At 40.6% G+C, this 25,221-nt stretch overlaps 1 protein-coding gene across 2 annotated transcripts in view; it reads right to left on the bottom strand.

The window, feature by feature from the left end:
• LOC145417448 (kinesin-II 95 kDa subunit-like) overlaps nt 1–24,897 on the bottom strand; it is a 52,424-nt gene extending 27,527 nt beyond the window's left edge. For both annotated transcript variants that reach the window (XM_080286140.1, XM_080286139.1), the window contains exons 1-6: nt 24,767–24,897; nt 22,554–22,693; nt 19,959–20,066; nt 16,067–16,191; nt 10,932–11,067; nt 2,144–2,296 (exon numbers count right to left, since the gene is read on the bottom strand). In XM_080286140.1, coding sequence (XP_080142266.1) covers nt 2,144–2,296; nt 10,932–11,067; nt 16,067–16,191; nt 19,959–20,066; nt 22,554–22,684 — 653 coding nt within the window. In that variant the 5' untranslated portion in view covers nt 22,685–22,693; nt 24,767–24,897. The remainder of the gene's footprint in view (nt 1–2,143; nt 2,297–10,931; nt 11,068–16,066; nt 16,192–19,958; nt 20,067–22,553; nt 22,694–24,766) is intronic.
• Nucleotides 24,898–25,221: the final 324 nt, after the last annotated feature.

Below are 25,221 nucleotides of genomic sequence, written 5' to 3'. Positions count from 1 at the left end.
GATTAACTAGAAGGAAGTCATTACATGGTGTAACTGATATAACCATGCACCATGCCCCTCAACTTTCTCTTATTCTCCAAAAGGAGAATGGTAAATTGCTGTCTATTTGTTTTAAATCCAAACAAGCCTGGGGCCATGACAACAAATAATTAGAAGATTGATATTTACAAGGTCTGTCCAAAAAGAAACTGAACTTTTTAAATAGTGCACCAATCTGCCAGTTTAGCGTGATCGCAGAGGGAGTGCTGTGCACCGATGACTTTGAGCTTTAGTCTAACACTAGTCACATCATGCCACAACACTCAGTCATCAAGATGCAAGCACGTGAGTGAATGTGTGTTTAGTGCACTTGGTGATTTCTTGAAAGTTGAAAGATGAAGGATCTTGAAGAGCAACGTGTTTGCATGAAATTCTATTTCAATTTGGGTGAAACTTTTACAGAGGCTTTTCAGATGTTGCAACAGGTTTATGGGGAAGGATTGTCTGAACAGTACGCAATGTCACCAGTGGTTCCTGTGGTTCAAATCAGGAGGAAAATCCACCGAAGGCGATCCCAAATCTGGACAACTTTTCACGTCCAGAAACAATGAATATATTGCGAAAGTGCATGCTGTGATCCGTGAAAACTGTCACCTGACTGTTCGCGAAGTTTCCAACGAAGCAGGCATCTGTAAAAGTTCATGCCACATGATTTTAACTGAAGAACTGAAAATTCATCATGTTGGCACAAAATTTGTGCTGCATTTGCTGACAGATGAGCAAAAAGAGAACCCTGTCACAGTCAGTTGGGAGGTTCATTGATTGTTCAAATGCTGATGAAAACTTCCGAAAAATGTCATAACAAGTAACGAAATGTGGGTGTAGAGTTACCATACTATGTCAAAACAAAAAGGCATTTGTACTGTGAACAAAAAAAAAAAGCATGTCAGAGTCGCTCATATGTGAAGGTGATGTTGCTCATCTTTTTTGACTAGATGGGCATCACTCATCATGAGTTTGTTCCACATGGTCAGACAGTCAATACAGTACAGTAAAGAGTTTTACCTAGTTCTGAAGCATCTGAGAGAGGCAGTGCAAAGGAAGAGGCCTGAGGTGTGGACAAACAAGACCTGGACACTGCATCGTGAAAATGCACCTGCTTGCTTGTCACCCCTTATCCACGACTGTTTGGCAAAGCACGAAATGACTATCATCCCCCAACTGCCCTACTCTCCAGATCTGACCCATTTGGACTTTTTTTCTGTTCCCAAAATTGAAATCCACCCTGAAAGGTCACCGAATTCAGACAACAGAAGAGACAGAAGAAAACTCACCAAGTGCACGAAACACATGTTCACTCAAGTGAGTGTACACTTGAATAAAAACTGAGCTTTACACTGACGACACTGAATATCTGCAACCTTATGCATTGATATTTGTCAAATATGTAACTCATTGGCACCTGCATATGTCTGTATATAACTCAGGCATACCAACCATATGGACGAGGATTATATCAAATACATTTCATTCACACATGTATGAAGAGGTCACCAGTATGGTATAAAGATCATTTCTCGTCCAAGTTTACCTCCATGACTGAGAGACGCGGCGTGATGCTGCTAGAGTTAGACTAAAGCTCAAAGCTGCTGCCATATAGTGCTCCCATCACAATCACACCAAGCTGGCTAGTTGGTGTGCTACTGTATTTAGAAAGTATGGTTTCTTTTTGGACAGACCTCGTACCTATCCTCTATCGCCTTGTCAGGAGCAGAGGGGCCTGGGCTAGGCTACTCCGTTCAGGGATTTAGGTGAGTGACCAATTACTATTCCATGAATGGTAATACAATTCATTAGACAACTTTATATAGCCTAATGACAAACTGAAAGGTCATGTGAATGAATGCTGGCTGACTGATATCTACTAACCCCCTGAAAACAAACCCAACAAACTTACCCGGATAACCTCAAAAACACTTCATACTTTAGTAGCCGCTTAAATTCCTGCATTATCACCTAAACCTTTACTGCAAGAGTGTATAGGCCTTGAACTAAGCTATACAGCATGATATAAGCTTACCCTTACTTCCCCTCAAATTTAGACCTATAAGGGCCACATCAGTTAACAGCACACTAAATATAAACACAGCAACTGCCTACTCACCCAACTGCTCGATTCTGGTTTCCCACAGTCATGACATGCTGGATCTCGTTGACACTCTTGCACACAAACTGCTGTAGGTCCTTTACATACACCCCGGTGTCAGGACGTTCCTTCAGCTCCAGCCGCTTCTTCTGGTCCTTTCCCAGCAAGTCTCTGATGGTAGATTTAATAATAAGAAAGTGAAGAAGATCTGTGCCAAGCTGAAATTGCTATATCTTCTCAAATCAGAATAAATCAAACAACACCATGCTTCCTCATAAGAAATCCCAATATTATGGTTGGCCATAGTACAAATGACATTTTCTATGGACTGGAAACTAAACAAAGTTACAAAACCAGAAAATTACTTCCCATCAGTTACTGGGAGATGTTGGAAAAGAAGAAATAAAAAATTTACATCAAGATCTGTGACAGTGTTGTTTGAAAAATTGTTACAAATCTCAATTCATAACAATCCTCTGTTTATCCAATTTTTCAGAAGTCATACTACCCCAAAACCCCTCTACAGGATGTACATCCTCTATAAAACCCAATACAGGTCTCCCTGTCAATATGTAAAACCACTCAAGATACCAATTTTCCGATGGCTACCATTACAGAGACAGCAGAGTTGCAGTAAACATCACTGGTTTTGGGGGTGTGCAGAGAAGGAACGCAGTGCCAGGGAATGTGACACTCGCACAGGTGAAGAAAGCGACTGAAAAATGGGAAAGCAGCTGGGGTTGATAAACAACTCTTCCACATGTAGGCACGAGTCTTCATAACCTGATCATTAGTCATTATCTGTCTTCTTTTACTTTCTCAACAGTTCTCTAAACAGTGTATGCAGACTGGAATGCAATACAGGAAAAGTGCCAGAAGACTGAGAAAGGTGGCTACAATTCCACTGTATAAAGGAAAAGGTAGTAGCGAAGAATGTATGAAACAGAGAAGTATTAATTTACTGAGTATACTGGAGAAAGTATATGGCAGAGTTCTTAAAGAAAGGGTGCACAGTACAACAGAAGATAACACAGGTGAAGACAAGGTGGTTTTTATAAAGGATACAGGATGTAAAGATTGCATATTTACAATGAGGGCATTTGCTGAAAAGTACAAGGCCAAGAATAAATAGCTGTATGCCTTTTGGTCTTGGAGATTTTATTACAGGGTGGACTGGAAGGACTTCTGGAGTGTTTTAGGCGTAAATGGTACAAGAAAAGTACTGTGTGCAGCAAAATCCTTTCATGAGGGTATAACTGCATGTGTGAAGGGGGGGATAATGCTCAGTGACCATTTCAGCATTAAAGTATGTATGAGAAATGGATGTGTTATGATATTCTGGTTGCTTAATTTATATGTAACATATACTGCATGGACGGAGCAGTCAAGGATTCTAAAGTGAGGGCAGCAAGTACAGAAGCAAAATGGAAGTTAAATGGAACGAAATGGAGTCTCTTAACCTGCCTGTAAGCTAACAATACTATTTTGACAGCAGAAAGTGAGTGATTTGCAAAATGTAGTGAATTAGTCTGATAATCTGTAAAAGAAGAAAATTAATAGTGAATGTGAAGAAGAAAAAAAACTGGTATGTGAAAGAAAATGTTGTACAGGGTAGAGAAACACAATAATAATAATAATAATAATAATAATAATAATAATAATAATCTGGCCTTTTGTTTCTCAAAAGCACCAGTTCTTCCTTTTGGGAATTCACTAGCGCTCGTTATTTTTACAATTACAAGAATTGTGACGTTTCTTGTATATAATACAAGCTACATCATATATACATGAACGTGGCAAAAATTAAACCCTATAATCATCTGTCATAGTACCTCTCTCCAGGTCGTAGCATTTTGAAAAAAGAAAGGCTTTCAGCTGTCTCTTAAAGGATTCAACAGTAGAGAGTTGTCTTATGGACAATGGCAATCTGTTATATAATCTAGGGGCTCTATATGCAAAAGAACGATCAGAGAAAGATGACTGGTGAATGGCTCCTGGCTCGTCAAGACGCAAGGAATCATCTTCACTGCGTAACATCACACCCGGGCGTGTCGATGGGAGTTTTAACAATTCAGCAAGATACTTCAGTTCACCAAACTTAAGAACCTTGAATGTAATAAGACACAGTTTAAATTCAATTCTAGCCTTTATTGGTAACCAATGCAACTCAATTAGAAACGGGGTAGTTGAGGTTCTCGGGGGGAGACCAAAGATAAGCCGTGCCGCCCTGTTCAACACAGACTGAACTTTTGTTAGTATATTATTTGGAAGACCAACCCACAGTGAATTACGATAATCAACACAAGACAAGACCACTGCATGGACCAATGTTAGGAGGCACTGTCTATTCAGGAATCTTCTCACAGAATACAGATTTCTGATATGCAAGTTACACCCTCTTACAACCTGATTAATGTGTTCTTTGTAATTTAACTTAGAATTAAAATAAACACCCAAATTTCGAACAGAACTGACTGGATGCGGCTGTGACACGCCAATGTTCAAAGCCAGGGCACTGTCAGTGTCATCACTCCTTCTGTTTCCTCTGATGATGATGATCTCAGTTTTACCATCATTCAGCTTAAGTTTCCTCTTAGCCATCCAAATCTTAATATCAGACATTAGAGATTCAAACTTTATCTTAGTATCGTTGATATCTGACACCTTAACATAGAGCTGGGTGTCATCAGCATAAAAATGATAGGACACATCATGAGCATCAAGTAGAGACAATAAACTACTTGTGTAGATAGTAAATAGAATTGGACCCAAAACTGATCCTTGAGGGACTCCAAATAGAAGAGGAGCAGAATCAGAGCCAGCGTAATCAACAACCACTCTCTGAGATCTGTCCGACAGATACGACTTAAGGAGCAAAAGGGCACTATCACGAACGCCATAAAAATACAGATCATCCAACAATAGTTTATGATCTACTGTATCAAAAGCTGCAGACAGATCCAAAAGAACTAGGAGAGAGGACATCCCACTACAAGTGTTTGCCACCAAGTCGCTCTGAATCCTTGTTAGTGCAGTTTCAGTCGAATGGTATTTTCTGTATGCTGATTGAACAACAGGAACAACTCTGTTGTGTTCCAGTAGTGGTAAGAGTTGGTCAAGTATGGCCCGCTCAATAATCTTGGATAAAAAAGACAGGTTAGACAGGACGATAATTTGTCATGCTCTCGACATCAAGGCCAGGTTTCTTAATTAGGGGCCTAAGCAAAGCACGTTTCTCAGACTGCACAAATTTACTTTCTAAGAAGCATCTATTTATTATGTTGCAGATAAAGTCTGCAGCATGCTCATACACATCAGAGAGTCGTGACATGTTACATGGATCGAGTGAACAAAATGTTTTATTAAGTTCTCTGATGTAACATTTGACTTTGTTTACATCCAGTGGATGAAATGTTGAAAGCAAATGATCCCCGGTGCACCGTGGCTGGAAGTCAACTGAGTACACTTCACTAGGAGAACTGCTGTCTAAATCACTTCTTATGCGAGATATCTTACTTGTAAAAAATGAAGCAAAATCAGAAGCCAATTGGGCATCAGATAAAGAAGTTGGTTTAACAATTACATTCCTCCGACCAACCAAATTGTTCACAACTGCAGACAATTTTTTTTTATCATCACCACATGAATCAACTTTATTTTGATAATACCTAGCCTTTTGGGCTTTTACAGTGTGAACGACTGCTCTTCTCGCAAAAACATAACGCAAATGAGTTACTTCGGTCCGCTGCAAGCGCCACTCACGTTCTGCCCTTCTACGTTGTCTACGCAAAGAATTAATGGATGGACCATACCACGGAGAATTATCACGTACAGTGATTGTTTTTACTACCTCAGGACAATAATGGTCAAAAATTGACCTGAGCTCGTTGTTGTAAATATCAACCAATTCACCAGAAGAAAGACTTGAAGAATCGATGGAGTTTAAACGTTGATCAATTTCAAAACACATCAACTGGCGGTCAACATTGTTGTAATTTCTGAACCTGATGACCTTCTTATATGAAGGGGATTTCGGGACATCAAAACTAAGAGTGATCAGAGCATGATCAGAGATGAGGGGGTCAAATGAGTCAACCTCCACATCTGATATGCGCCTGCAACCAACATGGGACAAGATCAAGTCAAGGACATGTCCTGAGACATGAGTTGGATTACTCACATGATTGAAAAAATTGTTCTGGGTGATCAACTCAAGGAACTCTGAAGAAAATGGTTTTGACTCTGGACTGTCAACCCAATAATTGAAATCACCACAAACAAGAAGTCCTCCAGGTCTAAGAGAAAACCCTTCAAGAAACTGCCCAAACTCCTCCATAAAACCTCGATCTCTGCCCGGATGACCTGGTCGATAGACAATTGCAATTCTAATGGTATTCTGATGGAAATTTATTAATATTTCCATAAATTCAAATGATGAGGGGGTCAGGTCTGAGTCAATGAGAGAAACGTTTGCAAGTGTTGCAGAGTAGATGAGTGCTACGCCTCCTCCTGGATAGTCAGCAGCAGGCCTGGGAATACTAATAATAGAATGTGTCTTAGGCAAGGCATTACGAATAATATCGATAACAGACTCATACAACCAGGTTTCAGTCAAGCACAATATGTCAAGCTTGTGCTGATTTAGGGTTTCATTAATATAGTCTATCTTATTACGGATGGAACGAATATTTAAAAGACCCATCCTTAACTGGTTCAAGAGGGACGTAGTCAGTTTTTTGAATGGTCAAAATTGGTGTTTTCAATCAATCTATTCCTATGAGAAATCATAATTGGACATTCTCTACTTGAAGCAAAATGGGCAACCACCTGTGACTTTGAATTAGCATCTTGATGTCTTAAAGAGGAGCAGTTGATGCATTTGGGAGAATTTCTGTTACTACAGTCCTTAGATTTATGGGCTCCAGCACAAAAGACACATTTAGGTTCATCACTTTTCCTAGAACATCTCTCAAATGTATGACCAAAGCCTTGACAGTGATGACACTGTGTAACCCAGAATCTATCAAAAGCACGGCATCTTGTAAGATCCACATAGATGTAATTGCCCTGTTCTACAATGGAGGATCTCACCTCTGGCGACATCTTCAAGACAGCAGTTTTGGTGTCATTCCTTGTCCTTGTGAAGAGAAGGTTGAGGGTACAACCTCGATCAACGAGCATCTTAATTTTATTGTTTTTTCTCAGAATATTTGGGATGATGTCAGAGTCATCCAAGGAAGAGGAAAGGCCTGTCACGGTCATTTTAGGCAACATTTTCTTTGGCTCTGATATGCAAAAAGTGCCCTCAGAGCCAAAATGATCAGTCAGCACCCCAGTTGCTTCCCCCTTGGCCTCAGCTGACGGAAACTTCATTACCAGCCCACCAGCCTTGGTCTTCAGGCAGCTGTCAACCGGTACCGAGTTAAGTATGCCTCTGATGTCTTCTGGTCCCATCTGATTTGTCAGGGCACTAGCGCCACTCTCTGGTTTCACAATCAGTACATGCTGACTATGAATGGTTTTTTTCTGGCCATGAGCACTGATCTCAATCACGCCCCCAGGCAGATCCCTCCCTCCCCCCACGAGAGACCCACGAACAGCACCCGCAAATGACTTGGCCTGAGGGGAATTGAGGTGGGAGGTGAAATATTCAAAGAAGATCACAATTTCACTCTCATCTTAAACGTCAGGACCAGCTGCCTAGCCCTGGGTTTCTACGCTCCTCATGGGGCAACGTAGGATTGGATGATGGATGGATGGAGATCACAATTCCAAATAACCGAGAGCAGTATTATGTAAATACGACAACATGGAGTATGAGTTTAAGGAGAGATCGCTTCAAGTTAGAAATGTAGTTGTAGAGTTTGGTCATACTGTATTTTGAAAGGCAGGATGGTTAGTATGGAAATTAAGAGACTCCAGTGTGATTTTCCACCACTCTCATATAGGAGTGAAACTTGGGTAGTGGGTGACTAGAAGATGTATGGGTTACAAGCTATAGGAATGGTCTCTCTAAGAACAGCTACAAGCATAAGATGGATCAATCTATCTATCTACCTATTGCCAGACGCCTCAATCCCATAAGGGGTGGCAACAAACAAATTGCCTCCAAGTCACCATGTCCCCCGCCACTTTACTGCCCTCTCCCACAGCTCACACCCCACTCTCTATCTCTCTACTCCATCCCTCCATCTCATTCTCGGCCTTCCCCTCTCTCTCCCCCCCCTCCACCTCACTCAAATACACTCTCCTTGTTAGTCTCTCACTCTCCATCCTCTCCACATAGCCAAACTATCACAGTGTATAAATACGTGAAATTTATAAGTACAGTACTATGAAATGGTGGAACAATAGATATGAAATTACAGGGAGGATAAAAAGGAAAATGTTGAGATGGTATGGACATACACAAATAATGCACATTCACTGGGTGCCAAAGAAAGTCTGTGAAAGTCAGACTGGGGGTATTGCTGGAAGAGGCAGACCTCATGTGGCTTGGAAGAAGAGAGTGGAAAAGTATATTGGTGAGAAAGAAGGAAGAGGAAGAAGGGTGTCTTAAAGAAGTAGACAGGTACAATAATTGAAAAAAAGGTAGTCTGGAGGCAGTTCTGTCATGGCCAAGTACATGTACTATCCATTGGTTCCCAGGAGGGGTCAAGGTGTCAGAGGATATGATGATGACAAAGATGATTTTACTAAAACATTTTTTTTTTTTAATGCAAGGAAGAAGGTACCAAAGGCCAGGAGCGCACAAACCATTCCTTCCAAGAAAAAAACAAAAACAATACAAGACAGCCAAATTCATGATCCATTCATTTCAAGCTGCCTGGACACACCGCATTTGAAAGACTGGAGATCATAGGAAGTAGGAAATATAAACAGAGGGAGACAGTTCCAGAGTTGACCTGTTGCATAAATGAAGGACTGGGAGTAACAGTTAACTCTTGCATTAGACAGCTGGACAGAAAAGGGATGAGAGATTGTTGCTAGATGAGTACTATGCACCCATCGTAGAGGTGGAGGGATGCAAGCAAACAGTTTAAAGGGGCAGTGACCATTGATGTAGCGATACAAAAGAGATAATGATGCAACAGTGCGGCGAAGAGACAGAAGTTGAAGGAAGCCAGTAAGAGGAGGAGAGTTAATGAGATGAAAAGCTTTTGACTCCACCCTATTGAGAAGAGCTGTATGTGGGGAGCCTCCCCACACATGAGAGTTGTACTCTAAACAGGGGCGAATAAAACCCGTGTATAACAGGGGTAAAGAGGGTACAGAGTCGGCTTAGCACACCCAATCTCTTGGAAGCAGATTTTACAAGAGATACAATATGATCCTTCCAAGATAAATCCCGGGTGAATGAAACCCCAACCAATTTCAAGGATGATGCATGCTGGATATTATTAAACATTAGTGGGTACTCCTATGGAAGATTTTGTTGGATTGATAGGCGTATGAACTGAGTTTTTGATGCATTAAAAACAACAAGATTATTTTTACCCGTCAGAGATACGAGCCAAGTCAGACATTAGGTGTGCCATTGCCTCATCCCTTGTTTGTTGAAGTAACTGCTGAGATGGATGTTGCGGGAACCGAATGGAAAGGTGAAGAGTGGAATCATCAGCATACGAGTGGATAGGGTTAGATGTACAACTTAGGTCATTGATGAATAAAGGGAAGAGAGTTGGTGATAGGACAGAGCCCTGAGGGACACCACTGTTGATAGGTCTAGGAGAAGAACGATGGCCGTCTACAACAGCGGATATAGAACGACCAGTAAGGAAGCTATAGATGAAGGCACAGATAGAAGGATAGAAACCATATGAGGGCAGTTTGGAAGTCAAAGATTTATGTTAGACTCAACTGAAAGCCTTTGAGATGTCAAGTGCAATGGAATAGCTATTGCCAAAGTCCCGAAAGGAGGAAGACTAGGAGTCTGAAAGGTAGGTGAGAAGATTGCCAATGACACGTCCCTGACGGAACCCTTACTGACGATCAGAAAGAAGGTTGTGATAGGAAAGACGCTTTAAAATTTTTCTGTTAAGAACAGATTAAAAAACTTTTGAGACACAAGATGTTAAAGCGATTGGACGATAGTTAGAAGGTTGGGAATGGTCACCCTTCTTTGGGACTGGCTGAATGAGAGCAAACTTCCAGCAAGAAGGAAAGGTACAAGTTGACAGGCAAAGGCGAAAGAGCTTGCCTAGGCAGGGTGCAAGCACAGAAGCACAGCTCTTGAGAACAACAGGAGGGACTTCATCAGGCCCATATTCCTTGTTAGTACTGAGGCCAGCAATGGCAGAAAATACATCAGCTGAAGAAATTTTAATGTCAGCCATGAGGAAGTCAGAGGGGGGAAGTGATGGAGGAACAGCACTGGAATTGTGTAAGGTGGAATTGGAGGAGAAAGTCTGAGCGAAGAGATCTGCTTTATCAGTAGAAGAAATAGCTACAGAGTTATCAGTGTAGAAAAGAAGTGGGAAGCATGATGAGGTAAAGCTGTTAGAAGAGTTTTTAGCAAGGTGCCAGAAGGAGCAGGAAGAATTCAAGCTGGAGAGCTGAGAGCATTTAATACGGATGAAATTATTTTTTGTTGAGCGGAGAACAGACTTAGCATGATTCCAGGCAGAAACATGAAAAAGATGTGATTCAGGGGTGGGTTGGCTCTAGTACCTTTTATTGGTCCTCTCCTTGTTGTGGACAGCATTAAAACATGCCACACTTAAGGAGATGATGATGTATTAAGTGCAACATCTTTACACTTGGCTATTCTCACTGAGTTATGAACTCATCCAGATACGTCACTCACCTGATTTCTTCCTGATATATCTCAAGGTAAGAGGCCCGAATGAGGTACTGCTGATTGGTGCTGCGTCCAATGTGGCTGAATACGTGCTCAAAGGAGTTAGGAATCACCCCACGTTGTTCTGGGTCATCTCTAATGCCTACATGGAGAAGACAGTGAAAGGTTAGCACTGCTGAAGCATGGCAATTTCAGGAAAAATATACACATCACTACTGAAATACAGTGTGGGTTTGAGACCAGCAATTATTACGTTTACAGACTTTGCAAATGTTGCCTTAATTTGGGCAACATGGTAAAATCCCTTTACAGCTAGTCCACTCATCATGAATTTCTCAAAATCATCTTATACTTATGCCACCATTCTAATTTGCTTTGTAAGTAGGCTGTTGCAATCCAGAAATATCAGGTTTTGTAAGTAGGTTGTTGCTTTCCAGAAATGGCAGGTTCTAATCATTTTATATATGCCAGTACAAGGTAAATAAAAGAAACAACAAGAGTTGTTTTTTTGTGTGCATATGTAACCCATCTGCTTGACTGAGCAGACCTATAAACAGCAGGCATGTAATCATCCCTGCAGGGCCATTCTGTGCAATTAACCGATGGTCTCTTGCAGCAGACAGTGCCTCACCACTGAGAGGTGCAGTAAATAGTGTGGAGGTTTGGCTCCAGGGTGGATGCTGCATTTGTGTGCCCATCCACATCCACTTAACCACTTAGCCATGGCATCGTAGTAAGTTACAAGTCACCCATAATTTGGGAATCACCCAGCACTGCATATACACACTATGTATATATCTATATCTATATCTATATATATATCTACCTATCCATTGTCAGACAACTTAATCCCGTAAGGGTTAGCCACAAACAAACCGCCTCCATGTTACCCTGTCCCCCGCCACTTCACTGCCCTGCTCCTGGCTCACACCCCTCTCTCTCATATACCTCTCTACTCCATCCCTTCATCTCATCCTTGGCCTCCCCTTCCCTCTCCCCCCACCACCTCACTCACATACACTCTCCTCGTCAGTCTCTTGCTCTCCATCCTCTCCATGTGGCCAAACCAACACAATGTGTTTCTCCTAATGCTTTCCATCACATCCACATCCACACGACAATTCTCCTTCACTTCCTCATTTGTCAGGCTCTCTCTCCATGTGATTCCACATGCTCCTCTCAAATAACTTATTTCCACTGCTCTCACTCTTGACTTCTGTCCCTCCAACAAGGTCCAAGCTTCAATTCCATACATTAGAGTTGGTATCACAATACTATCACGTAGTAACTTTTTCATTTCCATGCTTACTTCCCTGTTTCTTATCACTGCTTTCAAGGAACCAGCAACCTTTCTTCCTTGTTGTACCTTTTCAAGCACTTCACCCTCTAAACTTCCATCATTACTCATCACACTACCCAAGTACAGTACTTAAATGCACTTACATTTTCCATATATATGTGTATGTATATATATAGGTAGGTGGGGGAGCCCACCATCCACTCACTCAATGTAGTGCTGCTCTCGGGTGTCTGCCCTGTCCTCTCCTCCATCCTTGTTTCCTTCCATCTTCTTCTGTCTTTTTTTCCTTTATTCTTTTCTCTTCATTCTGCCTATGGGTGACTTTACACTCCCTCTTCTGTCTTTCATTCCTTCATTCTTTCCTCTCCCTTCTGCCTGTGGGTGACTCTACACTGATTGACAAGCCAAATGGTTTCCTGTACACCAGGAAACCATTTACTACAATGGGTGGTAACCATATAACCAAATTTTGGCGCCTGGTGGTTTAGCGGGTAATTATTGTGCTCCAGTCGGATTGAACTGGTGAAAGTTTATATCCAAGGGGTGGTTGGGGTTTATTGCTCATGAAATGCCACTCAGGGATGAGTGAGGCTGGTCACTCTCATCTTAAATGTCAGGACCAACTGCCTCTCCCCGGGCTTCTACGCTCCTCATGGGGCAACGTAGGATTGGATGATGGATGGATGGATATATATATATATATATATATATATATATATATATATATATATATATATATATATATATATATACACAATACCCACTCACTCAATGTAGTGCTGCTCTCGGGTGTCTGTCCTTTCCTCTCTTCCATCCATCTTTCCTTCCATCCTCTTCTGTCTTTCCTTCATTCTTTCCTTGTCCTTCTGCCTATGGGTGACTTTACACTCCCTCTTCCATCTTTCTTTCCTTTTCCTTCTGCCTGTGGGTGACTCTACACTGAGTGACAAGCCAAATGGTTTCCTGTACACCAAGAAACCATTTACTACGCTGGGTGGTAACCATATAACCAAATTATGACGCCTGGTGGTTTAGTGGGTAATTAAGGCGCTACAATCGGATTGAGCCGGTGAAGGTTTATATCCAAGGGGTAGTTGGGGTTTATTCCTCATGTAATGCCACTCAAGGATGAGTGAGGCTAGTCACTCTCATCTTAAATGTCTACAGTATACCAACTGCCTAGCCCTGGGCTCCTACGCTCCTCATGGGGCAATGTAGGTTTGGATGACGGATCGATATATATATATATATATATATATATATATATATATATTATATTATATTATATTTATATATATATATATATATATATATATATATATATATATATATATATATACAGTATATATAGACAGTAAAAGTTTATTAATCCGAACACGGATAATCCGAAAATCCCAACAATCTGAATTTTTTAAGAAGGCTGACAAAAACTCCAAAAGTAAAAAAAAAAAAAAAAAATCGAAATTGAAAAGTTGAAACTGAGCGCCAAATGTGCCGAAGTGCCGAGCGGTGTGGTCATGGAAGTTTCATGGAAGGACGCTTCTGTATAATTTGATAAACTGGTGCATTTCGCTGAACAAAATAATCATTACAATGGGGCTGAGGTTATCAATTTCCATATCATGTGAAATATGGTCTACAAGAAACATGCACAAGCTGTCAGGCAGGTTGATATCCATGACTGGCAGAAGTGCATGAGCAACCAGGCAGGGAAATCCACTGATGACGACCCAAGACCAGCTACCCACACTCCAAAGAAGGCACCTCAAGGAACCCTAGAAGCAGGTGTCCCGAGCCGATGCTCGAGGACGATGGGTGAAAGTGACAAACAAAGCGAAATATACTGTACCGTAGGTTTAAGGAACTTTCCACAGTAATACATATTAAGTTTTTGTGCTATTACAATACATGTATATTATTATTAACCCTGGACTTACTCTCTCTAATTGGATTTACCAGCCTAAAATCAACACTACGCATTGCTGGTGAGTTAAACAACCCATAACATCTCTTAATTTATCAATTACAGTTTGTGTCTTTAGTAATACATTATTACGTAAAAAATTTGTGTAATACGTATAAATTGCAGTTTAAACATGAAATTAAGTGTCTTAGGGGTCCCACCCAAAAATCCGAAAAATCTGATAATCCAAATGATTCTTGGTCCACTGGCATTCAGATTAATGGACTTTTACTGTACACACACACACACACACACACACACATATATATATATATATATATATATATATAACTATATATGCATCCCCAAGGAAGAATTTGCTGACATCACATGGAAAGCCATGCTGAAGATGATCAAAACTAGCAACAAGATGTCAATAAGCAACCTCACTGTTGAGGTACAGGTGCAGGAGATTCCAGCCACAACAACAACAACAGCAGCATTAGCAAGAGGAAAAAACAAGACAAGCTACCACTGCTTTAATGACCAACACAGCTCCAGCCAAGTCACCTGCTCCATCTCCATGACCAACTGAATGAGTTTCTACAGAACACTGTGCTGGACTACAAACAGTGTGAGGAGATACAGGCCTAGGATGACTGGACTTTAATGTCCTTCCATAATGAACTCTACAAACAAATAAATATGTCTCAGCATTTAATAAATGGAATAAATCCCACCAGTCCAACAATAAACTTTGTTCTCCTGTCCTGGACCTCAGAGACCAGCATCAACAGCCACATTAGCTTTACCCATAAGAGGCAATGCTAATGAGTTTGAAGGTTCTGAGACAGGCAGCTAGATCCTCCTACACAGGCAAATAGCTAACACATCCTGCCCAAACCCCTTAGCCTCGGACATGCCAACTCATCTACTTTATTTTCATTCATTCATTATCTAACCCAGTGTTTCCCCATGAGGAGCATAGGAACCTGGGGCTAGGCAAGTTGGTCCTGACATTTAAGATGAGAGTGACTAGCCTTATTCACCCCTTGGATATAAACCTGCACAAGCTCAATCCAACTGGAGCACCTTAATTACCCACTAAACTACCAGGCACCATATTTTGGTTACCACCCTGCACAGTAAATGGTTTCCTGTGCATCTGGCTTGTCACTCATAGACAGAAGGAAAAGGAAAGAAAGAAGGAAAAAAAAAGACAGAAGAGGACGGAAGGAAAGAAGGAAGGAAACTCATCTAGTCATAACATAATTATCAAAGTACATTAATTATGTCTGTTATTTAAGCCCCTCCCACACTATGACGCACTCTACATCACAAAGATTATCTTGAGGAGAAGCACAGCGATAATCATGTCATGAAAAGATACCAATTAAACACGGCACATGGACATGATCTGAGCCATAAAAATTATCTCCTAAAGTTGCAGTTTGATGCACATCACATTAGAGAAATTGGGGATAACAATTCTGAATGAAGAAAGCTGCACACTGACCAATCAAGAAGCCTCCAGCCAAGAGTACAAACACTGAGTACAGAACAGGCGACTCAGAAACAGCGCTGTGCATGAAAGGGTTATAATATGACCTTTTACTGTCACCATCACATTTTTTATATCTATTATATCTGTTACCATACATCCTAGGGCATCACTATTACATAGGAACCATACATTCTGGAAAAAAATTGGGACATGAATATGGTATGAAACTATCATAAAAAGAAAAGAATACGTTAACAGCAACCTAGTATACTGTATGTAGCCTGAAGTAGTAGCAGTTTTTGTATGCAGAGGATATATGACAGCATGATAAGTGAGAACAATAAAACAGTAACAAGAAATGTGTGAACAATGGAAAAGTACTGCTCATATAATAAGTAGATATTTTTTACATGAGCTGCTTCTTCTAGACTTACCTTCCATGGTATAGGTTTTACCCGTGCCAGTCTGACCATATGCAAAGATTGTACCATTAAAGCCACTGAGAACTGAGTCAATGAGAGGGCGAAATGTTTCATCATACAGTTCCTGCTGCTTGGAGCTGTAAGTAGCAAAAGAAGAAAAAAAAAGATAATTAACATACTTGTTTACTACAGAAGAAATGGATTTTGTTTCTAAATAACTACAGTACATCAAAGAGGGCAGCACAGTGTTTTTGCATATTTAAAGCATTTAGGTTCATGAATCTGAACGTAATGGCAAGGCTGAATAGTGACCATCACTTTCATCCCTTGGCTAATCTCTCAATTCCTGCATAATGTATGGGAAAAAAAATACAGGTAAAAAGGAAACTTTCATTGTGTACAGTAAAACCTCACTATAACAGACTAATTGGGGACCAAGCTACTCCGAAAAGAGCAAAATTTCGATAAAAGAGACATCTGGACTTCCCTCTGCCAACCCGAACTTTTTCAGATATATCAGACATTAGTTCTGATCGCATCAACGGTTTTTGAACTGTTTTCACTACCACTGCAGTACTGTACTGTATTATACATTCACTACAATAATCAAACGGTATAATATATATAATAATACTGTACTGTGCACTGATAAACATGTTTTTTATTTACCATATTGTGGTGAACCTAGCTTAAGTGGTCAGGCAGTTCGGACTGCTTCTGGGTATATTGAACTTTTTCCGATATATATGAGTTTAGTCCAGCAGGCCCTCAATTCCGATGAAAGCGAATTCCGGTCTACTGAAGTCAATTACAGTATACCGAGGTTTTACTGTATTTTTCATTGCACTGGTACAATGACAGGCATAAATGTATCATGGCATAAAGCTGCAGTGTGGCATTTTCTCCTTCATGGGACAGTTCTCTCATGCATGCAGTGAGATCAAGGGTGGGCCTTAGTGTTGTGTACTGAAGCAGCACATTAGCCCTGATACCCTCACACAATTTTTGGATCCTGTGTAGTGTAGTGATTTAAGGTGCTACAAATTGATGTGGACCACAAGGGTTTAATTTCATGGGGTGTCTGGTGTTTCTTGTTCACATACTGATACTCAAGGATGACCAACTGTAACAGTCGTTCCTGCCTCAAACATCTGGACTGAGTAACCTTGCCCTGTGCCCTTTCACTCCTGATGGGGAATACTAGGTTGGATGATGGATGGATGGATGGAGGGATATATATTACAGGGATAGATGTTACACTACAATCTAAGGGAAGGCTAGATAAAATCAGAGATATTTGTACTGTATTTTACTTATGAAAAAGTTTAAACCTGAATGTGAATGGTAGTGCAGGCTCACTTGATACAACAAGTCAAATCTATCCACACTGCAATACAGTACAGTAGTCCCATGGTCATACCACACTTGGTTATACAGATGTGGCTTTCATTATCACCGCAAGATGAAACTCTGCACTCCTGCCATTATAGCACATTTTTTGGCTCAAAAGCGTTATCGTGCACCTGAGCTGGTTTCTGCCGACAAAGATGGTGCAGTGTCTGTGGTTTCTGATGGAGCTGAGGGATTCAAAAACGACACCTTATTAGAGGAGCTACTTCCACATGACGGAGGCCGCTTACTCTCCACCCCCTAGCCTCTGAACCCCTTACCTCAAGCCCATCTCAGGCCTCTATATGGTATGTATTTCTTACTCACTGTGCCCTTCCCTTTTTATCACTTTCTACTAGCCTTGCTTAACCATTTCTATGTTTGTTTCTGTTACTTACCAAAACAGTATGCATGTACTGCATCTAGTGGGTATAAATTGTTATAAAAGGGAAAATTTGGGTTTACAAGTGGGTCGCCCGGTACTACTCGGGATAAATCCCATAGGTTCTGTGCTTTTGTTATTACAGACTAGGTGCCACACCAATTATGCCTGATAACCAAGGGATCACTGAAATGTAACAGTAATATCGTACTGTAATAATAATAATAATAACAACGATAATAATAATAATAATAATAATAATCATAATAATAATCCATCCATCAAGCTTCCAATCCTATGTTGCCCCATGAGAAGCGTAGAAGCCCGGGGCTAGGCAAGTTGGTCCTGACATTTAAGATGAGGGTGGCCAGCCTCACTCATCCGTGTGGCATTGCATGAGCAATAAACCCCAACCACCCACTGGATATAAACCTACACAGGCTCAATCCAACTGGAGTGCCTTAATTACCCATTACACCATCAGGCGCCATAATTTGGTTACATGGTTACCACCCAGCGTAGCACATGGTTTCCTGGTGTACAGGAAACCATTTGGCTTGTCACTCAGTGTAAAGTCACCCATAGGCAGATGGAAGATGAAAGAATGAAGGAAAGAAAGACAGAAGAGGGAGTGTAAAGTCATCCGTAGGCAGAAGGAAGAGGAAAGAATGAAGTAAAAAGAGACACAAGAGGAAGGAAGGAACAGACAAAAGGGCAGACACCCAAAGCAGCACTACATCGAGTGAGTGGATGATGAGCACCCCCATCTACCACCAGTACTACTACTACTACTACTACTAATAATAATAATAATAACAATAATAAGAGAGATGGAAGAGTTAAGAGGTAGGATGGGACTGGAGTGTACTGGTGTTGTGATGAGGAGAGGTAGATTGGGATGGTTTGGGCATGTGGGGAGGATGGGGAATGATAATTGGGTGCAGAAGGTGAGAAGTGTTAATACCGGGGGTGGGGTTGCGAAGGGCAGATCAAGAAAGACGTGGGACAAGGTCATTAAGTGTGACCTCAGGGTTAAGGGACTGAACAGGGAGGCTGCCATGGATCATGCAGCATGGATAGCTGCCATTAGGTGACCAAGGCCGACGCATGCAAGCATGTTGGAGCCTTCAAAAACAAAACGAAACGAACAATCCATCCATCCATCATCCAATCCTATGTTGCCCCATACAGGAGTGTAGGAACCCAGGGTTAGGCAAGTTGGTCCTGGCATTTAAGATTAGAGTGACCAGCCTCACTCATCCCTGAGTGGTATTACATGAGCAATAAACCACAAATACCCCTTGGATATAAACCTACACAGACTCAATCTGATTGGAGCGCCTTAATTACCCACTACACCACCAGGTGCCTTAATTTGGTTATATGGTTACCACTTTACACTCCCTCCTCTGTCTTTCCTTCAATCTTTCCCTTTCCTTCTGCCTATGGGTGACCCTACACTGAGTGACAAGCCAAATGATTTCCTGTACACCAGGAAACCATTTACTGTGCTGGATTATAACCATTTAACCAAATTATGGTGCCTGGTGGTTTGGTGGGTAATTAAGGCATTCCAATCGGATTAAGCCTGTGTAAGTTTATATCCAATGGGTGGTTGGGTTTATTGCTCATGTAATGTCACTCAGGGACGAGTGAGGCTGGTCACTGTCATCTTAAATGTCAGAACCAACTTGCCTAGCCCTGGGCTCCTCTGCTCTTATGAGGTAACATTTATGGATGAATGGATAATTATAATAATAAATAAAAGCCATTACTTCTTTGCCACTCTATTATGACGCATAGGATCATTCAATTTATTGTAACCAAACAATATAAAACATTTCTCTGACAAGATATGCTTTCAATATCAAGTAAATATTATAATTCTCATAACAACCACTTCCTGCACTGTTTAACTGTTTAATTCTTTCAACATGAATATGCTTTTTCTACTCCACTCTGGAGACCTACTGCTAGATAACTCTGTTAAACTGGTATGCAATTCTCATTATAGCGTACAAGGACATGAAAATACGACACACAAAACTGCATGCATAATGGGTCCTGTACTATTACTTCTTTCCTACAAAGCTAAAGAATTAACAACATATTCATGCATAGCACTATACTTACTTCCAGTCATATACAGCATCGAATGTGAAGGTCTTGGGAGGGTCAGTATCAGCTGCCTTTATGCTGCGAAGTTCTACAACTCCACGATCAACATCCATGTCCACCACCCTGTATGTTGATTTGTCAGTTTTATTTTTCATTGAGTAATTATACTTAATTAATGTAATTTTGGGAAGAGACAGTGACTGAACAGCTGTAGAAAATATATATACTGTACTGACCTGGAAGAATGGTGGCATGCAGAAAACTGGCGGTTTTACATAACGTTCCACTGTATAATGAGCACGGAGAAAGAGCTGTGTATGGCAATTATAAGGGTATTTGTCTTCTGAGCTAAGTGGAAAGGATATACAGTGCAACCTCCAAGTTCTGAAGTGTTTGCGTCCACAAACTTTTCAAACTCTTGACATTTTTGAACTTCAGAAGGAGCAATTACATGGCTGTCCATGGCTTATTCTCACGGTTTAGACATTTTTTATGAGTTTTGTAACATGGGTTAGCCAGCATACTCCAGAAATCTCATTTAACACTGTTTTTATAACATGGCCATTATCATTCATCTTCTGTACCTCAAGCTAATAATGACTGTCAGTATAGTACCCAGCATTAACCATGAAGAATTTTTCTTGTCTCTTTCCTCACATTCTGTATGCGCACTCATGTTAAACACTTTGCAGCTGAATTCATACTTGACATCCACCAATAAATTGTGAGGGAACACAATTTTTCATTCAACTGTTTATTTAGAGTAGAAATAAACCAATATATATAATCGTTACACCACCACCTTGTGTTCAATCACAGGCAATCAGTTGACTCTAGTTTACAACCTATGGTATCAACGAGTCTGGTATGATGATACCATCATGCTCAACATGACTCGGCATGTATTTTACGATGATGCACACTTATATAAGTCTGAATTATTGCAGTCATTGCAGAAATAGTATCAAACAGTTTGCTGTCACTGTTGTGCTAACCCATCTGCCTGATCAAGCAGACTCGTCAACCACATGCAGGCAACAGTCCCTGCAGGATTATCCCATACAATGAACCAATGTTCCCATGCAGCTGACAGCACCTTGCTGAGGCGAGGAGCAGGGATTTCTGTGAAGGTCAGATTCCTGGGTCGATGCCACATTTGCATTTCTCCATCTAGTTAACACGGGCACTACAGTAGACTCCACATCAAACAGTGATGTGATGTGATGTGATGTAATGTAATGTACTGTGTGTGTGTGTGTGTGTGTGTGTGTGTGTGTGTGTGTGTGTGTGTGTGTGTGTATTAGAGAGAGAGAGAGAGAGAGAGAGAGAGAGAGAGAGAGAGAGAGAGAGAGGACTACAAAAAGATGATGGAGGTAATTTAATGTACTGTGGAGTTGCATGATGACTTTCTCAAATACTGACCGCACAACTCTTTAACAGCGACAAATAATTTAAGACAAGAAATTTAAGTCAGGAGACTGCTGCCTACCAACAATGATGCTTCTGTTAAATGCAAGTAAAACTACACCAGCTAATGATGTCTGACAACAGTGGTGGTCCGTGGTTTTGTGTGGTCAAGGGATATTAACTGTACTTTCACTCAGCAAAGAACTTCAGAGTGCTTTTTAATGTCATATATGGTCATGTTTCCAACCCCAAGATTCCCTTTTTAGAACATGTGCAAGCACAATTATTTTCTCTACTTTCAGTCTGTAGGCTACAGAACTTCTGAATATTATTATGTCTATGTCATATGTAGTTGTGTTCCCAACACCATACAGTAAACATCTCATAACAAGTGCACACACTACACACCTGCTGCTGGATTGTTATGCTTCATACTTTTTTCACAACACTGCAATGCAGTCAGTATAACTTGGACATGTTTTCAATACCATAATTAAGGAGAACTATGAATAAAACTATAACTAAAATACAAAATAAAGAGCTTCTTGACCACAAGGAGAAAAGGAAACATTCATTATGGGTGGCCAGATGCTTGCTAGTTATGTCAATCAACACCAGGAATGTATAGTTGCCAATTATAGAAGATTGTTTTTGCAATAATGTAGTTTAACTGCTATTCTAGAAATGAAAATGGCAGTGACTGCATACATTATGGTGTTCAAAATTTAGATGTTCAAATTTTTGGGTTGTACTACTGTATACTGTAGGGTAGTCGTCAACTGAACGGCAGTGGAGAGAAATGAGAACTGGGTTTCAGGTGGGGAAAGGGGTGTACAGACTAGATTATCTATTCTGACATTAACGATGCTAATATCATAGTACAGTATGTCATTAAAATCAGAGTTGCGAGAGGCAAATTCAAAGAGACCAGAGACAAGGTCACAGTGTGTGACCTCAGGGATATGGGAATGAATAAGGAGGCTGCCAGAGACGGAACGCACAGACAGCCGCCATTCGGCAACCATGGCTAACACATGCAAGCATGTTGGAGCCTTTATAAAGGAAATGAAACAAATGGCACACTGATGATGATGATGATATATGGACAATCATACTGGTGATAATGATAACGATAAAAAATTATTGTGATAAACACTATTATTGATACTGGTGATTATGATGATGCATAGCACTATGGCATACCTCTTGTGTCCATTGGCGGTCTCCTGCTGGTCCATGGGCCGACATCGCACCACCACCTTCACTGCCTCGGACGTACTGCCTCCACCACCACCGCTGCTGCCCTTCATCTTGCCCTCCGCTCCTTGCACCATCCCACAAACCTGTAATATTATCCTTTGCATTAACCTTCATCATCCTCTCTGCTCCATGTACCATCCCTTAAACCTGTAATATCATCCTGCCTTGCTCTCTGCTTCTTGCACCATCTCCCGGACCTAAAATATCCTTTGAATTAACCTTCATTTTACCCAACGCTCCTTACATCATGCCTTACACCTACAACATCAAATAATTAATCTTTTGCATTATCCCCTTCACTCTTGCATTACTCCTAAAACACGTAACGTCATATACAAAATATCTTCTGCATTATCTCCACCTTACTCTCCACTCCATTGTGTGCTATCATATAGTGTATGCCTGTATGTATGTCTCTATGTGCAAATTTATATTTCTATTTTTTAAGAATATTTTTAATTTCCATGATCTTGGATTAGGTTAGCTTAGGTTGAGATAGCTTAACTTAGCTTGTCGGATGAGCCAAAAAGGACCATCAGGGTAAGTTAGGTTACTTTAGTTAGGTTAGGTTAGGTTACTTTTGTTACATTAGGTTAGGTTAGGTGGCAATCAAGAGCTCCCGCAGGGTTAGGAGGTAACTAAGATTGTCTTAGTCATATAATGGTTTTTATTTATTTTCACAACAAATGAAGCCTCAAAACACTCAAATGAACTCAAAAACTATCAAATGGAAGACGAAAAAAAAAAAAAAGCAAAAATAGGAAATGGCAATAAAGGAAATATTTACGGTGCTGGATTTTCCCCTAAACCTACTGTACTCTAATAAACCTAAACCTATCCTAACTCAACCCATACAATGTAAGCCACAACTCCAACTGCATTTATGAGGGAATGAAAACCATAGCTCCAGTTGTGCTCTTGTCAAATGCTTTTAAAGAGTCTTGCCACAACTAAGAAGAACATGCACTGGTATCTCATAGTAGCATCCTCCCTGTTGTAACACTGCCACGCAGTATGGTAGGGTCTCAGTTCCACTTGATGCCATGGAAGGTAGCAACATGTCACCCTCATCTGGCGACATCACACCTAGGCTACTAACTTACACAGCTTTACTCATGCTGCTATACACAAATGATGACTGATAAAATTTTTTTCTTTCCCTATCATGTGTCTGAACATAACCTACCCTATATTTATCACTACAATGATTCATTCATCATTCATTCATTGCCAGACGCCATGTATCCCAAATGGGGTGGCCAACGGCTTAGAGTTAATTGTTTTACAGGGAGGGGCACTAATCATCCACCAACCCCACTTGACACGTAGGGATGCCAACAACATCTGGTGTTCCCAGGCAGTCACCCATCCAAGTACTAACCAGACCCAACGTTGCTTAAGAAAAGTTCAGCATCAGTCTTTTTAGGTGTACTAGGGAAGGTTTTAATGCATCCCACAGGTTAAAGATGGAGCCAATCAAAACTGCCTAAACCAAATCTAACTTGTACCTAACCTGAAAAAAAATAACGTTTTCCATCCAATATGATTACTAACTACAAAGTGCATTTAGTTCAAGCATGTATAGCTATGGTACACTTCCTCTCATCAAAAGCCTGGGCCACCTCTGGTCTTTTGTCAGTCTTGTAATATATGTAACAGAATCTACGGTATAAAAACTATGGTAGTAATGAAGGAAATGAGATATGTCAACCCAAAATCATAACTAACCCACAGTTTAACAAAAACTGATACACCATTAATCTGACTTTAAAATCGAATTTGTGTCTATCTGCTACAAGAGTCATATATTTCGATTCTAAACATCTTAGAATTAACTTCATACACTATAACCTTACCCTCGTTTCATTTCACCCTACACTTGAGCTGGATAACACAGTATCTAAGCACCACAACTTGGTATATTTTCCAAGAACATTACACCATCATCCTGTTTTCACTTCGTACACAACTCTAATGGTAGCTTGAACGTTAGCTGCTTTGATTTCGATTAAACGACCTTTCAAGAGGATACAGGCATCATTGGGCCTTCCGCAATAGGGTAATGACTCATATCCCAATCATCCATTTTTATTTAAACTTTTAAAACCTTTCCGTATTATCTATATAAACTGAAATAAAGACATATAAAACATTACCTCACAACTCAGGAGACTGGCATATTAGGGATGTGCAGGGCTACGTAGCTGCCCATCTCCCCATAATGTATTTGACAACTCTCCCCTCAGGACGTCTGGAATGTTTTGTTTTCGATCCGCTGGCAGACGACATCCAGACGCCCAGTGCTGCCAACCGCAACCACACTGTCATCACTACACTTTTGGCCAGTACGCAAAGAATATTGAGTAAATCTAAAGTAATGGGGTAGACACAAATCTGAATTAGGCTGTGTTTTGTAAACGCAAACTATTTTTTTACACAGCTCCTACTTTACTAACAATGCAAATTTTGGAATGTGGTATTTAACCCAGCCCTGTCTGGATGGTTCCTTTTCGTAAACAAAACCATTTTGGAAAACAAATACAATTTATTTGCAATTCTGCATGGCGACTCTACCTAGTGATCAAATATTTATATAATTTCAGGTATAAGA

The sequence above is a fragment of the Coenobita brevimanus genome, chromosome 110 (genome assembly GCF_032717465.1).
Source record: "Coenobita brevimanus isolate Jiangsu-jjx chromosome 110, ASM3271746v2, whole genome shotgun sequence".
Taxonomy (NCBI): domain Eukaryota; kingdom Metazoa; phylum Arthropoda; class Malacostraca; order Decapoda; family Coenobitidae; genus Coenobita; species Coenobita brevimanus.
Note: the sequence above shows the minus strand (reverse complement) of the source record. Positions and strands in the feature narration are given on the sequence as shown.